A 13,162-nucleotide genomic window follows, 5' to 3' on the forward strand; every position below is an offset into this window, starting at 1 on the left:
AATCCAAGCCATAACATATTTTACGTGGACCACAACAATAACCCTCCAAGATGTAAATTCCATTTGTGAAGTAGTGGCAGTATCCTGTTATGTAGAACCATGCCATTGCAAACTGGATGCATAATTAACATGTTAACTTGTCTCCCTATTGCCAGTTATGTTTCACCCCAGTCCATTTACCACATGGCAGATATTGTGATATTTAAAACTACAGATCTGATCATTTTATTCCATTACCAAAAAGCCTTTGCTGCCTCCTGATTGCTCTTATGATGAAGCCCAAATTCCTTAATGTGTTCTATGAGCCTCTGGATGACTTCATGCCTACCTCTCCAGTCTTGTCACCCTCCCATTGACTCATCTTCCTACAGTCGTACCAACCTCCCCTGGTTATGACACCTAAGGGGACAATTTCTTTCCTAATTCAGGACCACTGCAGGTATTCCTCTTTATACCCAATACTAGAGACTTTTCTTTTCCTTCCTTTTCTCCTCCCCAGATACACACCCACATACACAATTTACACCTATGTTTCATACATCGTCCAGATCTCAATCTAAATGTCATCTTCTTATGGAGTCCCTTCTTCATGAGCTTGAAGTCAAAATTACACCCTCTCAAGGGACCCTATACTTTACTTTCCTATCACAAATGAAATTTTCTGTGTGTGTGTGTGTGTGTGTGTGTGTGTGTGATTATTTAATGTCTGTCTCCCACCAGAGAGTAAGTTCTAGAAATCAGAGACTAGGCCCACCATTTTTTTTTTTTTTTTTTAGCACTATGTCCTAGTGTTAAGTACATTGCTTGGCACATGGGCACTCGTGTATGTTGCATGAATGAATGAATGTCTGTGTGCCAGACCAGAGTGAAGAAGAGAACATTGTCCTTGAACTGTAAGAAATACCATGATGGCAGAGAGCACATGGTAGGTGGCAATAAGTGTTTGAAGAAATAAAATAAGGGAAGGAAAGAGAAAGGAAAAACAAAGAGAAGGAAATGGAGGGCAAAAGAAATTGAGAAAAAAATGAGAAAGGCTGTAAACCTAAATCTAGGATTATAGTCTTTGACGGGAAAAGTTTCCCTATCTCTCACTAAAAAAACAAACAAACAAGAAACCTTGGATAATGGCTATAAAATGTTAACATGCAATAAAATACAAAGCCTCTTGCTTAAATAAAATAAGGAAACACATACAATTTTTGTGGTTTTATTTAATTCATTTCTTTTTATTATTTATTCACTATTTGGTGACAGCATAAGGAATATCGGATGGGGTTACACTTAGACATGTCCCTTTAAGTGTGCACTTTTTAATCACAGTCTTTTTTTTTTTTTTTTTTTTTAATGGTACAATTGAAGATGTCTATTTATTGGGGCCATCACCACTTCTTTCAGTGAATTCATTGAAAAAATCTTGGTTGGTTTTGATAAAAATCAAATGAATAATTGCTTCTCATTATCATATCAGAAATGCAGATGCACGTTTGGTTGTCAAAACACACTGAATTTGTTAAAATACTTAGAAAATTCCGTTGAAACGTTATGGTACCATCTAAATCACAAAACTTAATTCAGTAATTTCCAAAAATACATTATTCGTGACTGATAATTCTGCTGCTTTCCTCTTTTTTTCAACTTCCATTTTAGGTTCAGAATGTACATGTGCAGTGCAGGTGTTTTACATGGGTAAATTGCATGTTACTGAGGCTTGGGGTACAAATGATCCCATCACCCAGGTAGTGACCATAGTACCTGAGTTAGCTTTTCAAACGGTTCTCCCTCTCACCCTCCCCACTCTAATAGTCCCCAGTGTCTATTAGTCCCATCTTTGTGTCCATGTGTACTCAATATTTAGCTCCCACTTATAAGTGAGAATATGTGGTATTTGGTTTTCTGTTCCTGTATTAATTCACTTAAGATAATGGCTTTGAGCTGCATTCATTTTGCTTCAAAGGACATGATTTCATTTTTTTATGGCTGCATAGTATTCTATGGTGAATATGTTTCACATTTTCTTTATCCAGTCTACCATTGATGGGCATCTAGGTTGATTCTACCATGTCTTTTCTATTGTGAGTACTACTGTGATAAACATACGAGTGCATTGTCCTTTTGGTGGAACAATGCATTTTCCTTTGGGATTGCTGGGTTGAATGGTAGTTCTAAGTTCTTTGAGAAATCTCCAAACTGCTTTCCACAGTGGCTGAACTAATTTACATTCTCACCAACAGTGTATAAGCATTCCCTTTTCTCCGCAACATCCGTTACTTTTTGACTTTTTAGTAATAGCTATTCCTACTGATGGGAGATGGCATCTCATCATGGTTTTGATTTGCATTCCTTAATGATTAGTGATATTGAGCATGTTTTCATATATTTGTTGGCCATATGTATATCTTCTTTTGAGAAGTATCTGTTCATGTCCTTTGCCCATTTTTTAATGGGGTTGTCTTTTGCTTGTTGAATTGTTCCTTATAGATTCTGAATATTAGACCTTCGTCAGATGTAGGATTTGCAAATATTTTCTTCTATTCTGTAGGTTGTCTGTTTGTCCTGTTGCCAGTTTCTTTTGCTTTGTAGAAGCTCTTCAGTTTAATTGGGTCCCTCTTGTCAATTTTTACAACCTAGCTTTTAAAAGCCTTATCAAGCAAAGTCGTGTTTTGTTTCCTTCTTGCTTAAATTTATGGATACTTATTCTCCCTCCTAAAAAAGGACTTGCCTTTGCATACCATGATATAGAATATGCCTAAAAGTATTTTATGAACTATAAATGTATCAACATAAATATCAATTAGGTACAATTAATCACTTTCTACTTATTTTCAAAATTATAGAAAAATATGTCGTAACTGCAAGTGTGGCCAAGAAGAGCATGATGTCCTCTTGAGCAATGAAGAGGATCGAAAAGTGGGAAAACTTTTTGAAGACACCAAGTATACCACCCTGATTGCAAAACTAAAGTCAGATGGAATTCCCATGTATAAACGCAATGTTATGATATTGACCAATCCAGTTGCTGCCAAGAAAAATGTCTCCATCAATACAGTTACCTATGAGTGGGCTCCTCCTGTCCAGAATCAGGCATTGGTAAATATGGGGACAGAGAGTTTCTTTATTGAAGTTCCTGGAGTATTTATTTGGGGCAGTTTCTTTGGTGACCTAATCAACTTTCACACATCCCAAATCTGTTACTCTTCCGGGGTTCTCATTACTTTGACTTCTGATTCCTGTTCTGGTCTTTTGAATGTAAGACTAGATACTTCATAAAATTTTTCCAACTCCCTAGATATGTTTAGCTTTTTGAGGGAATGGTCTAACATTCTTAACAATTAGATGGAAATCAGATGTTTTATATCAATCTAGTAACTCTTCTAGCTTTGTCTTGAGAGGATTTATCTTAAGATGGTAAAGAAGAGAATTTTTGTCATAGTTTAGAACTGAAAAAAATATTCAACATTATCTTTGTGTTTTTTTTCATTTTATTTCCTTTATTAATACTATATAAGACCAAAAAGATTGCAGTTTTATATCAAGCTCCTTCCGCTATTATAACAACCAAATGAAACATTTGGAAATCTTTTAAGGTTAGTTAAATCATTAAAGTGAATTTTGCGATACTTTTTATGTGATAAAAATGTTCCTGGTCCTATAGACCATTCCAAACATGTCTGCCTAAAAGTTTGTGTTTTCTTTCAATTGTACATTTATTTAGCCTAAGTAAACAGTAGTAACCCAGATCTTACAAACTGAAAAAATGTATAATTTCATGGAGAAAAAGTGTTACTTTTTACCCAACTAAATCTATTTAGTGTACTGTTTTTAACTTCTTAATATACTGTGAGGGTGAGTTGCTACTATTGGATAGAACCCACTTCTTTCTTAAGTAACTTGCTTCTGATGTGTGTTACAAAACATCACACTGCCTAATGGCCAATCCCAGTTAACATTGGCCTCCTTGTGGTTCAGGCCAGGCAGTACATGCAGATGCTACCCAAGGAAAAGCAGCCAGTAGCAGGCTCAGAGGGGGCACAGTACCGGAAGAAGCAGCTGGCAAAGCAGCTCCCTGCACATGACCAAGACCCTTCAAAGTGCCATGAGTTGTCTCCCAGAGAGGTGAAGGAGATGGAGCAGTTTGTGAAGAAATATAAGAGCGAAGCTCTGGGAGTAGGAGATGTCAAACTTCCCTGTGAGATGGATGCCCAAGTCCCCAAACAAATGAACATTCCTGGAGGGGATAGAAGCACCCCAGCAGCAGTGGGGGCCATGGAGGACAAATCTGCTGAGCACAAAAGAACTCAATATGTAAGTAGAGTGGTCACACTGTTAGCCCGATTTGTATACTTTACAGAATTTTTTTCCCATACTTTGAACTTTTTTGGGGACTACTCCTCTGAGTTTCCAAAAGGGAATAGGTATGGGGAATAAATAGGACTTAGATTCAGTTTAGACTTCCCACAGAGGGTCATCATGTTTGAAACGTCTGTCTAAAGCCAAATTTTCTATGTATTTATTATCAAGGATATTGTGAATTGTGAGTTTTATGTACAGACAGTAGTTGGTATTTATATATAGACAGTAGTTGATATAATGCTGATCAAAGACAGCGTTATTATTCTGTAGTCTGTTTCTAAACATAATCTTGGTATTAATTGCTTATCTCTGCCCATAAATAAGAATATATGCTTAGGTTAATTCAGTTTTGCTTGTGAGAACATGCCTAAAATTCAAACTTAAATTTAATTTTTGTGGATATATAGTGAAGCTTTTTTTTAAGTCTCTTCTAAAGGGAGAAATTGAAGTATTTTGCTAATAACTTGAAGGTAGGAGGCAATTGTGACACAGATGAACAGACATAAGAACTAAACCTGCTATAATATATTCCTCATAGCTCCAGTTAGCACACCAACCAATAAGGCTTAGTCCTGAAAAAAGAGCACTAATAAGCCCTGAGGTGATCGTTTTAGAAAATCTACTTAAAATTGAGCTGAAAATTACTATTTTCCTTTTTCCATAAGTGACCTTAATTCAGGAAATAATGCCTGTTACACACAGGGTGAATGAAGTAGATTTGAATAGCCTGCAGAAAGCTGAGATTCCATTTCACAGAATTATTAATACGTTATTATCTACGTCGACAGATTTGTAATTTCAGTAGAAATTATGTCTCTTCAAAGTTGTTTCTCTGAATTTCTACTGAAGCCAATGATAAGAAATGGCAGTCTTAGCCGGGCGTGATGGCACACGCCTGTAATCCCAGCACTTTGGGAGGCTGAGGCGGGTGGATCACGAGGTCAGGAGATTGAGACCATCCTGGCTAACACGGTGAAACCCTGTCTCTACTAAAAACACAAAAAAATTAGCTGGGCGTGGTGGCAGGCGCCTGTAGTCCCAGCTACTCAGGAGGCTGAGACAAGAGAATGGTGTGAACCTGGGAGGCAGAGCTTGCAGTGAGCCAAGATTGCGCCACTGGACTCCAGCCTGGGCGACAGAGCAAGACTCAGTCTCAAAAAAAAAAAAAAAAAAAAAAAGAAATGGCAGTCTTCTAATGACTAGGTTGTTCTGGATGGCTTCCCTTTCAGTCCTGCTATTGCTGCAAACTGAGTATGAAAGAAGGCGACCCAGCCATCTATGCCGAAAGGGCTGGCTATGATAAACTGTGGCACCCAGCTTGTTTTGTCTGCAGCACCTGCCATGAACTCCTGGTTGACATGATTTATTTTTGGAAGAATGAGAAGCTGTACTGTGGCAGACATTACTGTGACAGCGAGAAACCCCGATGTGCTGGCTGTGATGAGGTACGTTCTATGGGACCACCTGCATTCTGGTGCCCTCTTAGACCCTCATATGGTCCCTTTACCTAGAAGGCAACAAGACTTGACCAAACAGCAGTTGCTCTGTTTACATCCAAAAGAGTTTTAAAAAATAAACTTTTGATATCATTCATTCTGTCTGTGTTAATTGGGTTGACAAATGAAAGACTAGAAATATAAAAGATTGATTTAGACCAAACTAAGTGATAGCGTAAGTTCAAGTTTTAGGTTATCATTTTCAAACTTTAGACCCTGAGAAAGTATGTTGTTACAGATATAAATCTCTTATTATATAAAAATCCGTCTTTATTTTTATCTTCTTCCTAGCTGATATTCAGCAATGAGTATACCCAGGCAGAAAACCAGAATTGGCACCTGAAACACTTCTGCTGCTTTGACTGTGATAGCATTCTAGCTGGGGAGATATACGTGATGGTCAATGACAAGCCCGTGTGCAAGCCCTGCTATGTGAAGAATCACGCTGTGGTGAGAAGTATTCTAAGGATATGGTTGCCTCAGCCTGCTTTAGGACTTGAGTTTATGCTTTTCTTAAAGCCTCTTGCAAATGGGAAACAGAAAGCACTCCTAAGTAGAAAGCAAATGATTCCTACCACAGGGTGTTGAAATCAAGGCAATTCAAAAACAATACATGCATTGACTATAAGCCACCGCAAGATTTCTACTTGTGAAGTTTACAGTATCAATTATAGGTACTGCTTAATAATAAAATCCTCACTTAAAAAAATTCTTAATGGGAATGAGATTGTTTTATTTTCATGGTTAGCAATCAGATTCCATTTCAATAAAGGTGTCTAGGGGCTATTGATATTCTTTAGCTCTATTTGAACATGATGCTTTCTGTTCGTGTTACTGGACCACCCACTGGAATTTTGTTTTTGCTACCTGGAGATTGTAAGATACCTATTTCTTAAACCCTCATTGAATTGATTTAGCGTAACAAAACTTGGCCTGCACATTTAGATTTTTGTGTGGGCCAAACATTCCAATGTTAAAGTATATTTTTTCTTGTATTTACGCTGCTTACACAGAGCTGCTGTTGTATAATGGCCAAGTGATGGTAATGTAGATAAAGGGTAAAAAGTTGACCATAGATGGTAAAGTGTATAAACCAGGAGTATCCAAATAGACATTTACTTCTTTATATGCAGCAAAACACATATGTGTTAATGGTCCCCTGAGCTATCAAGTAAAAGGGACTCCTGGCTAAGGAATGAAATTACATATGGTTTATATAGTTAGAGTTACAAGAGTGTGGTACTGTGAAGATAAGGTAACAAGTTTTGATGTCAATGCCAATTTTCAGCGTTTACCCATTGCCCCAGATACAGTTATTCATTCTGTCAACTGTGCCTCACCAATATATTTCACATTCTCATAATTACAACCACTCTACTTTAGACCTTTTTTTTTTTTGTCATTTTGACTATTGCAGTGGCCTCAAATTTCGTTCCTCCACTTTCATTCATCTTGCTCAAAAGCTACCCACCATAATGATGGAAAATTATCTTCCTAAAATGCAAATTATTAAACTTTTAATAGATCTGGCCCCTTGTTGCCTCTCCTGTCCCTTCTACTAGTTATCCAACCCAAATCATACATTTCCACACGTTCACCATCATTTTCTAGTTTACACACTGTTCTTTGTCTTTTGCTTACTCCTAATAGTTTTTCTAATACACCCTACTTTTCCCTGTTTTACCTGACTGTACCTACACATTTATTCCTTTAGATTCAGTTCAGGTTTAACTTTTTTTCGGAACACCTTTCCTGATTCCCTATGCCTATCCCTATTGCCTCCAGGCTCTCCGTGTTCCCAATGGTGTGTGTGTGTGTGTGTGTCTGTGTGTGTGAATATCATTCATCTGTCTCCTTCACTAGACTGTAAGCAGCTGGAGGGTAGAGCTTGCCTTATTATTTCTATATCTTCAGTGTCAGCACTTAGAAAATGTTTGAGTGACTGACTTGTGTTCTTAATATTTCTCACTTTCGGGTTACCATGGGCATTCCTTTACCTGGGGAACAAGATGTTAAATCACCATGTAACCTGATACATTTTTTAGCTAAAAACTGCTTCAGTGAATATTGTTGCAACAGTTTTTCTACAGACTAAAGGTATTATAATGTATACCATTTTTTGCTGCTGTCTGACCTTTAGTCTCGAGGACTAGAATGTAACTCCATCAGGGCAGGGATTTTTTTATCTGCCTTTTCTGTTCTGTTCCCAACACTAGGACAACATAGGTGCTCAATAAAAATGTATTGAAACAGATGAAACTGCTTTTTTTCCTTTTTTTTAGCTGTTACAAGCTTCTCTGTATTACATTGTTTCTAATCAATGGCAGGGTATAACCACAGATAGGATTTTTTTAAATAAATGAAATTTCAAATTATTTAGTTTTATAGTATAGCATCATTTCAGCCAGGCGTGGTGGCTCATGCTTGTAATCCCAGCACTTTGGGAGGCCAAGGTGGGCGAATCATGAGGTCAGGAGTTCGAGACCAGCCTGGCAACATGGTGAAACCCTGTCTCTACTAAAAATACAAAAAAATTAGCTGGGCGTGGTGGCGGGTGCCTGTAATTCCAGCTACTTGGGAGGCTGAGGCAGGAGAATTGCTTGAACCTGGGAGGTGGAGGTTGCAATGAGCCGAGATCCTGCCACTGCACCCCAAGCCCAGGTGATTGATAGTGCGAGACTCCGTCTCAAAAAAAAAAAATTATATATATATATATGTATATATGTGTGTGTGTGTGTGTGTGTGTATATATATATATATGTATGTATGTATGTAGCATCATTTCTTTTATGTTTACTTTCTCAGTGGGATGTACCATTGGCCTTTGCCTAATATTAAAATGAGCATACATATCCATTGCCAGAACAGATTCCAGCTAACAGCAAAGAGAGCTACCCACACAGCATTGCTACATTATATAAAATTTGGAGAAGGTTATCTTGATCTGCTTAGATCTTTTAATCTTAAAGAGAGAGAGAAAATACAAATTATTTTTAGACCTGAAATCAAGTGCTCAACTCCAAACAATATTTCTGAGAAAAAAAAAAAGTACCTGGAAGGAAAAAACATGGGAGATGCACCTACTTTGTCTCTGTGTAGTCACTAGAACTCCATAGTTATCCCCAGAATTCACATCCATCAGATTCACAGGACACTCCTGCAGAGAGCTCATTACAACAGGTGTCATTAGCTCTTTTACATCCTGTGTACAAATATAAAGAGGGATTGAAGGAAATAAGAATTCTTTGAAATATTAAAGGTTTAGGAACATGGGAAGATCAAATGGCAGGCAGGAAGTGGTGAAGCACATCATCTGCCTGAAGCGTTCTGCAGTCCCCAGGCCCTCGGCGCAGCCTGGGCCAATTTTAGATTTTTGAGGAATTAGGGAACAGTAGATTTTGAATGAATGGTAATCAAATTATTAGTAAAATGAAATTTTATGAAACCACAAAACTTAATTCTCTATACCATTTGTGTGTACTAATTATCTTTTTGCTTAATTTTCTTAATTTCATTTGTAATTGAACATTAGTTATCTCTTTTTTGTAAATTGCAACTGAAAATGTGTGTTTTGGGTAATTTTAAAAAATCACAGGTCTGAGAAAAAGAAGATCATGGTCTAAAAGCAAGGGAATAAAACACAGTGTATTTTACAAGAACACATTCAAAATACTCACACAAACAAGAAATATGGACAGACTGAATGCTCTTATCACAAGGAAATCAAATGTTTAAGGAGAGGGATATCCTAATTACCCTGATTTGATCACTACACTATGTATACATGTATTGAAACATCACATAGTACACCCATAAATATGTACAATTATTATGTGTTGATCATAAATTTTAAAATGGAAAGATTAATATGAAATGTAGAAAACAATAAGACAATGTTCTAAATGAATAATAAAGCTATAAAAATACAAAAAGCAGTTGCTTGCATGGTGCAGCTACACATTAGAAATGTGCTTGTAATTGAAGCATTCATTTTTATTGTATTCAGGAATAGTGGTTGATCACACAAAGAAAGAATTTTCATTGTATCTCAGGGAAGACTGGGTTGACCTAACTTAGAGATTACAGAGCTATAATCTCTGTCATCAGAAGCAATGTAACAAAAATATGCAGGTCTGAAGTGGACATATATAACCAGGCCTCACTTGACTGCCTAAACCAATTACCCAATGAGTAGCAGCCACATTTTGAAGTCTTTTCGGGTAAGGAGGCTCAAGCTGAATGACCTCCACCCACCTGTTCCCACCCCTTATCCCTCAGTAATTCCTGACAATCACATTACGAGACCAAGGGTGCTTAAGATTAGTCACTGTGATACCAGACAGTCTTGCTGGCTTCTTCACTTGTTATGAAATATTTAAAACAAAAACTTTAAGACAGCTGTATTCATTCAGAACATGTATAAACTATAAGGCATGGACTATCCAGTGTTTCAGAGGTCCAAACTGGTTTTCTGTTTTCTGCTATAACATAGGTTATTTATTCATTTTCCTCATGTACATGTTTGAATAAGAAGAAAATTTTGTGGTGTAAATGTATGTATGTTTGTGTATGTATATACATGTTTGTATGTCATGTATATATTCATAACACATACTGAATGGTACAGGGATTGTAAGTATTAATGTTCTACAATATTAGATTACACATAAATTATGACTGATCTTATGACAGAATGGAAGGCAATTAACTACAAGTTATATTTTTAGTGCAAATTCATTATTCTCAAACACTGTCAGTATTTTTAATTGAGTCCTTAATTACTTTGAACATGATTTTAATTTACTACTGTCTAGAAATTAGTGGTGTTAATAATCTCATATGTCATAGGTAAGACAGGTAAAATTACCACTGCAAAGCTTTAATGAACAAGGAAAAATCATCTCATAAACTTCTGTGTAATTACAAATGTGCAATCTAATAAAATACATCAGAACTAAGCACACTGCTTTGGAACTTCCCATCAAGACTTTCTGCCTTGAACGCCATGAAGTTATCTTACATGCATCAAATCACCTGTTTGGCCCTCACTCGTTATTTCTCAGGCTGCTCAGCATATTGACCTCCATTAACAGTTGGCCAAAAAGGTTAGCTAGAAGGCCACCCTCCGTCGTGTATTTCTGAGGTTGTCATTATGAGTTTTATCATCTAAAGAAACATGTTCAGTTTGTCCTAAGATGAAAATGTTACCATTACAGCTTGATCTCTCACCCTCTTTTCTTGTATTATTTCTTCATAGGTGTGTCAAGGATGCCACAATGCCATCGACCCAGAAGTGCAGCGGGTGACCTATAACAATTTCAGCTGGCATGCATCCACAGAGTGCTTTCTGTGCTCCTGCTGCAGCAAATGCCTCATTGGGCAGAAGTTCATGCCAGTAGAAGGGATGGTTTTCTGTTCAGTGGAATGTAAGAAGAGGATGTCTTAGGAGGAGGGCACCCAGAAGTATGGAGCCATAGCTATCCAAAGTGGTCTGCATTTCTACTGTAAAATGCAATTTGAAAAAAATAAAATGCAAAAAAAGAAACTGTAAAGGAAACCAAGAGATTTTGTTTAATTTTTTTGGCCATTTTTTCTTCATCAATTTTTTTTTCTGTCTCAACTTTTAAACTTGGTTTAAACATTTGATTTGTGAAACAGTAAATAATTGTATCCATAGCTTTTCAAAGTGAAATCATTTAGTTGGAAGCTTGGATCTCATTAAACTTCGTGTCTCTATTCCATTTGTGCCAAACACTTAAAAGTTAGTGTACTGAATAGAAAGATGAGCATTTCTAGTTCTACACTCCTTTTCCCCACCCCATGTGTAAAATGAAAAGGAAACTAAATTTGCCCTAATACCAAGGCGCTACGTTTATTGCCTCGTCTTATTCACTGACCTTTGTAATGATACACAGTGAATTCTTTTTGACAAAGAGAAATGCAGTGTGGTATGCAGAGCTGCTGTTTTAATGCCTATGCATTTACTCTTTCCTGATTTAGGCAGAGGTGGCCTTTTCTCTATTGCATTTCTCTATTTTTTTAATGTCCCCTACCTTCAGTATTCTCTTTGTAAGTTGGTGACTTCCATCTGTGGCCTTGAACATTTTATTATCACATGTCGCATAACAGTATCCACACTTTTTAGTTCTTTTGTTTTTTATTTTGAGCAATTCTTCTGCCTCAGCCTGCCAAATAGCTGGGATTACAGGTGCATGCCATCACGCCCAGCTAATTTTTGTATTTTTAGTAGAGACAGGTTTTCACCATGTTAGCCAGGCTGGTCTCAAACTCCTGACCTCAGATGATCCGCCTGCCTTAGCCTCCCAAAGTGCTGGGATTACAGGCGTGGGAGCCATCATGCCTGACCTACACACTTTTTACTTCTATAGATGATTTTTGGCTTGGACATAAAAGCCAAGCCCCCCATTTGCTTTTAATCCAAAGAACATGTATAGTTTTTGTACCCAGAGACTATGATTTATATTGATTGCACTTGCCTGCCATGATTTAGATAAGATTTTCTTTTTGCATGGTTTTTATTCTTTTCTAATGGATCCTGTTTTATAATACTTCCAAGCCTATCCGTGGATATATCAAATGTCTTCACTTGTATATTTTCATGGCTAGGTATTTCTAATGTTTATTTTTCCCTGTGTACTTCTACACATAGCTATGCACTATGAAAATTAAATGGAATGAGTGATATGTATATTACTCAAAATAAAGTTTTTAATAATCGTATCTTTTTATTCATATCCTTTTTTGAGTGAAAAATGCTTCTGCAACTAAGCATGTGTTACAGCAGGGGGCGATGTCTCCACGGATAAAAATTACCCAAACGAAAATAAAGTCTACCTCTGACAGGACAGCACGGAATCTAGACGTTTCATTATGGAGAAAACATAAGGTTTATGAAACTTTAAAATCAGGACTTTTAAGTTTGGTCATGCAAGAATTTTTTTTCAAAGAAAGGGAAAGTAATTTTAATTAAAATTTGGGAGAGCTTATTTTCTATTCATTTGGATCTAACAAGCCTTTTATACTTGGGTTTCAACTGTGGTTTCTTTATATGTAAAAAATATTAAAAGAATTTTTTCATGGAAACTTATCGTGAGACAGGAAGCAAATGGGGAATAGTGGTAGATTCATTCTTCCTAATGTTAGCGGGCCATAATACTTTCTCCCTCAGTCTACAATTATTTTTGTCATTGTGGGAGTAGCAGTTTTCTCTGATACATACCCAGAATAACTTGCCTTTTTTTTTTTTTTTCCAGCTCCTGTTTGGCCAATAGTACTTCTCTTTACATTCCACTTCT

General features: G+C 36.8%; 1 protein-coding gene across 1 annotated transcript in view; it reads left to right on the top strand.

The window, feature by feature from the left end:
• Positions 1-12,587, top strand: part of TES (testin LIM domain protein) — a 49,382-nt gene extending 36,795 nt beyond the window's left edge. The window contains exons 3-7 of the mRNA XM_055283756.2: positions 2,835-3,087; positions 3,967-4,302; positions 5,580-5,795; positions 6,138-6,296; positions 11,104-12,587. Coding sequence (XP_055139731.1) covers positions 2,835-3,087; positions 3,967-4,302; positions 5,580-5,795; positions 6,138-6,296; positions 11,104-11,292 — 1,153 coding nt within the window. The 3' untranslated portion in view covers positions 11,293-12,587. The remainder of the gene's footprint in view (positions 1-2,834; positions 3,088-3,966; positions 4,303-5,579; positions 5,796-6,137; positions 6,297-11,103) is intronic.
• Positions 12,588-13,162: the final 575 nt, after the last annotated feature.

Source organism: Symphalangus syndactylus, chromosome 6 (genome assembly GCF_028878055.3).
Source record: "Symphalangus syndactylus isolate Jambi chromosome 6, NHGRI_mSymSyn1-v2.1_pri, whole genome shotgun sequence".
Lineage (NCBI taxonomy): Eukaryota > Metazoa > Chordata > Mammalia > Primates > Hylobatidae > Symphalangus > Symphalangus syndactylus.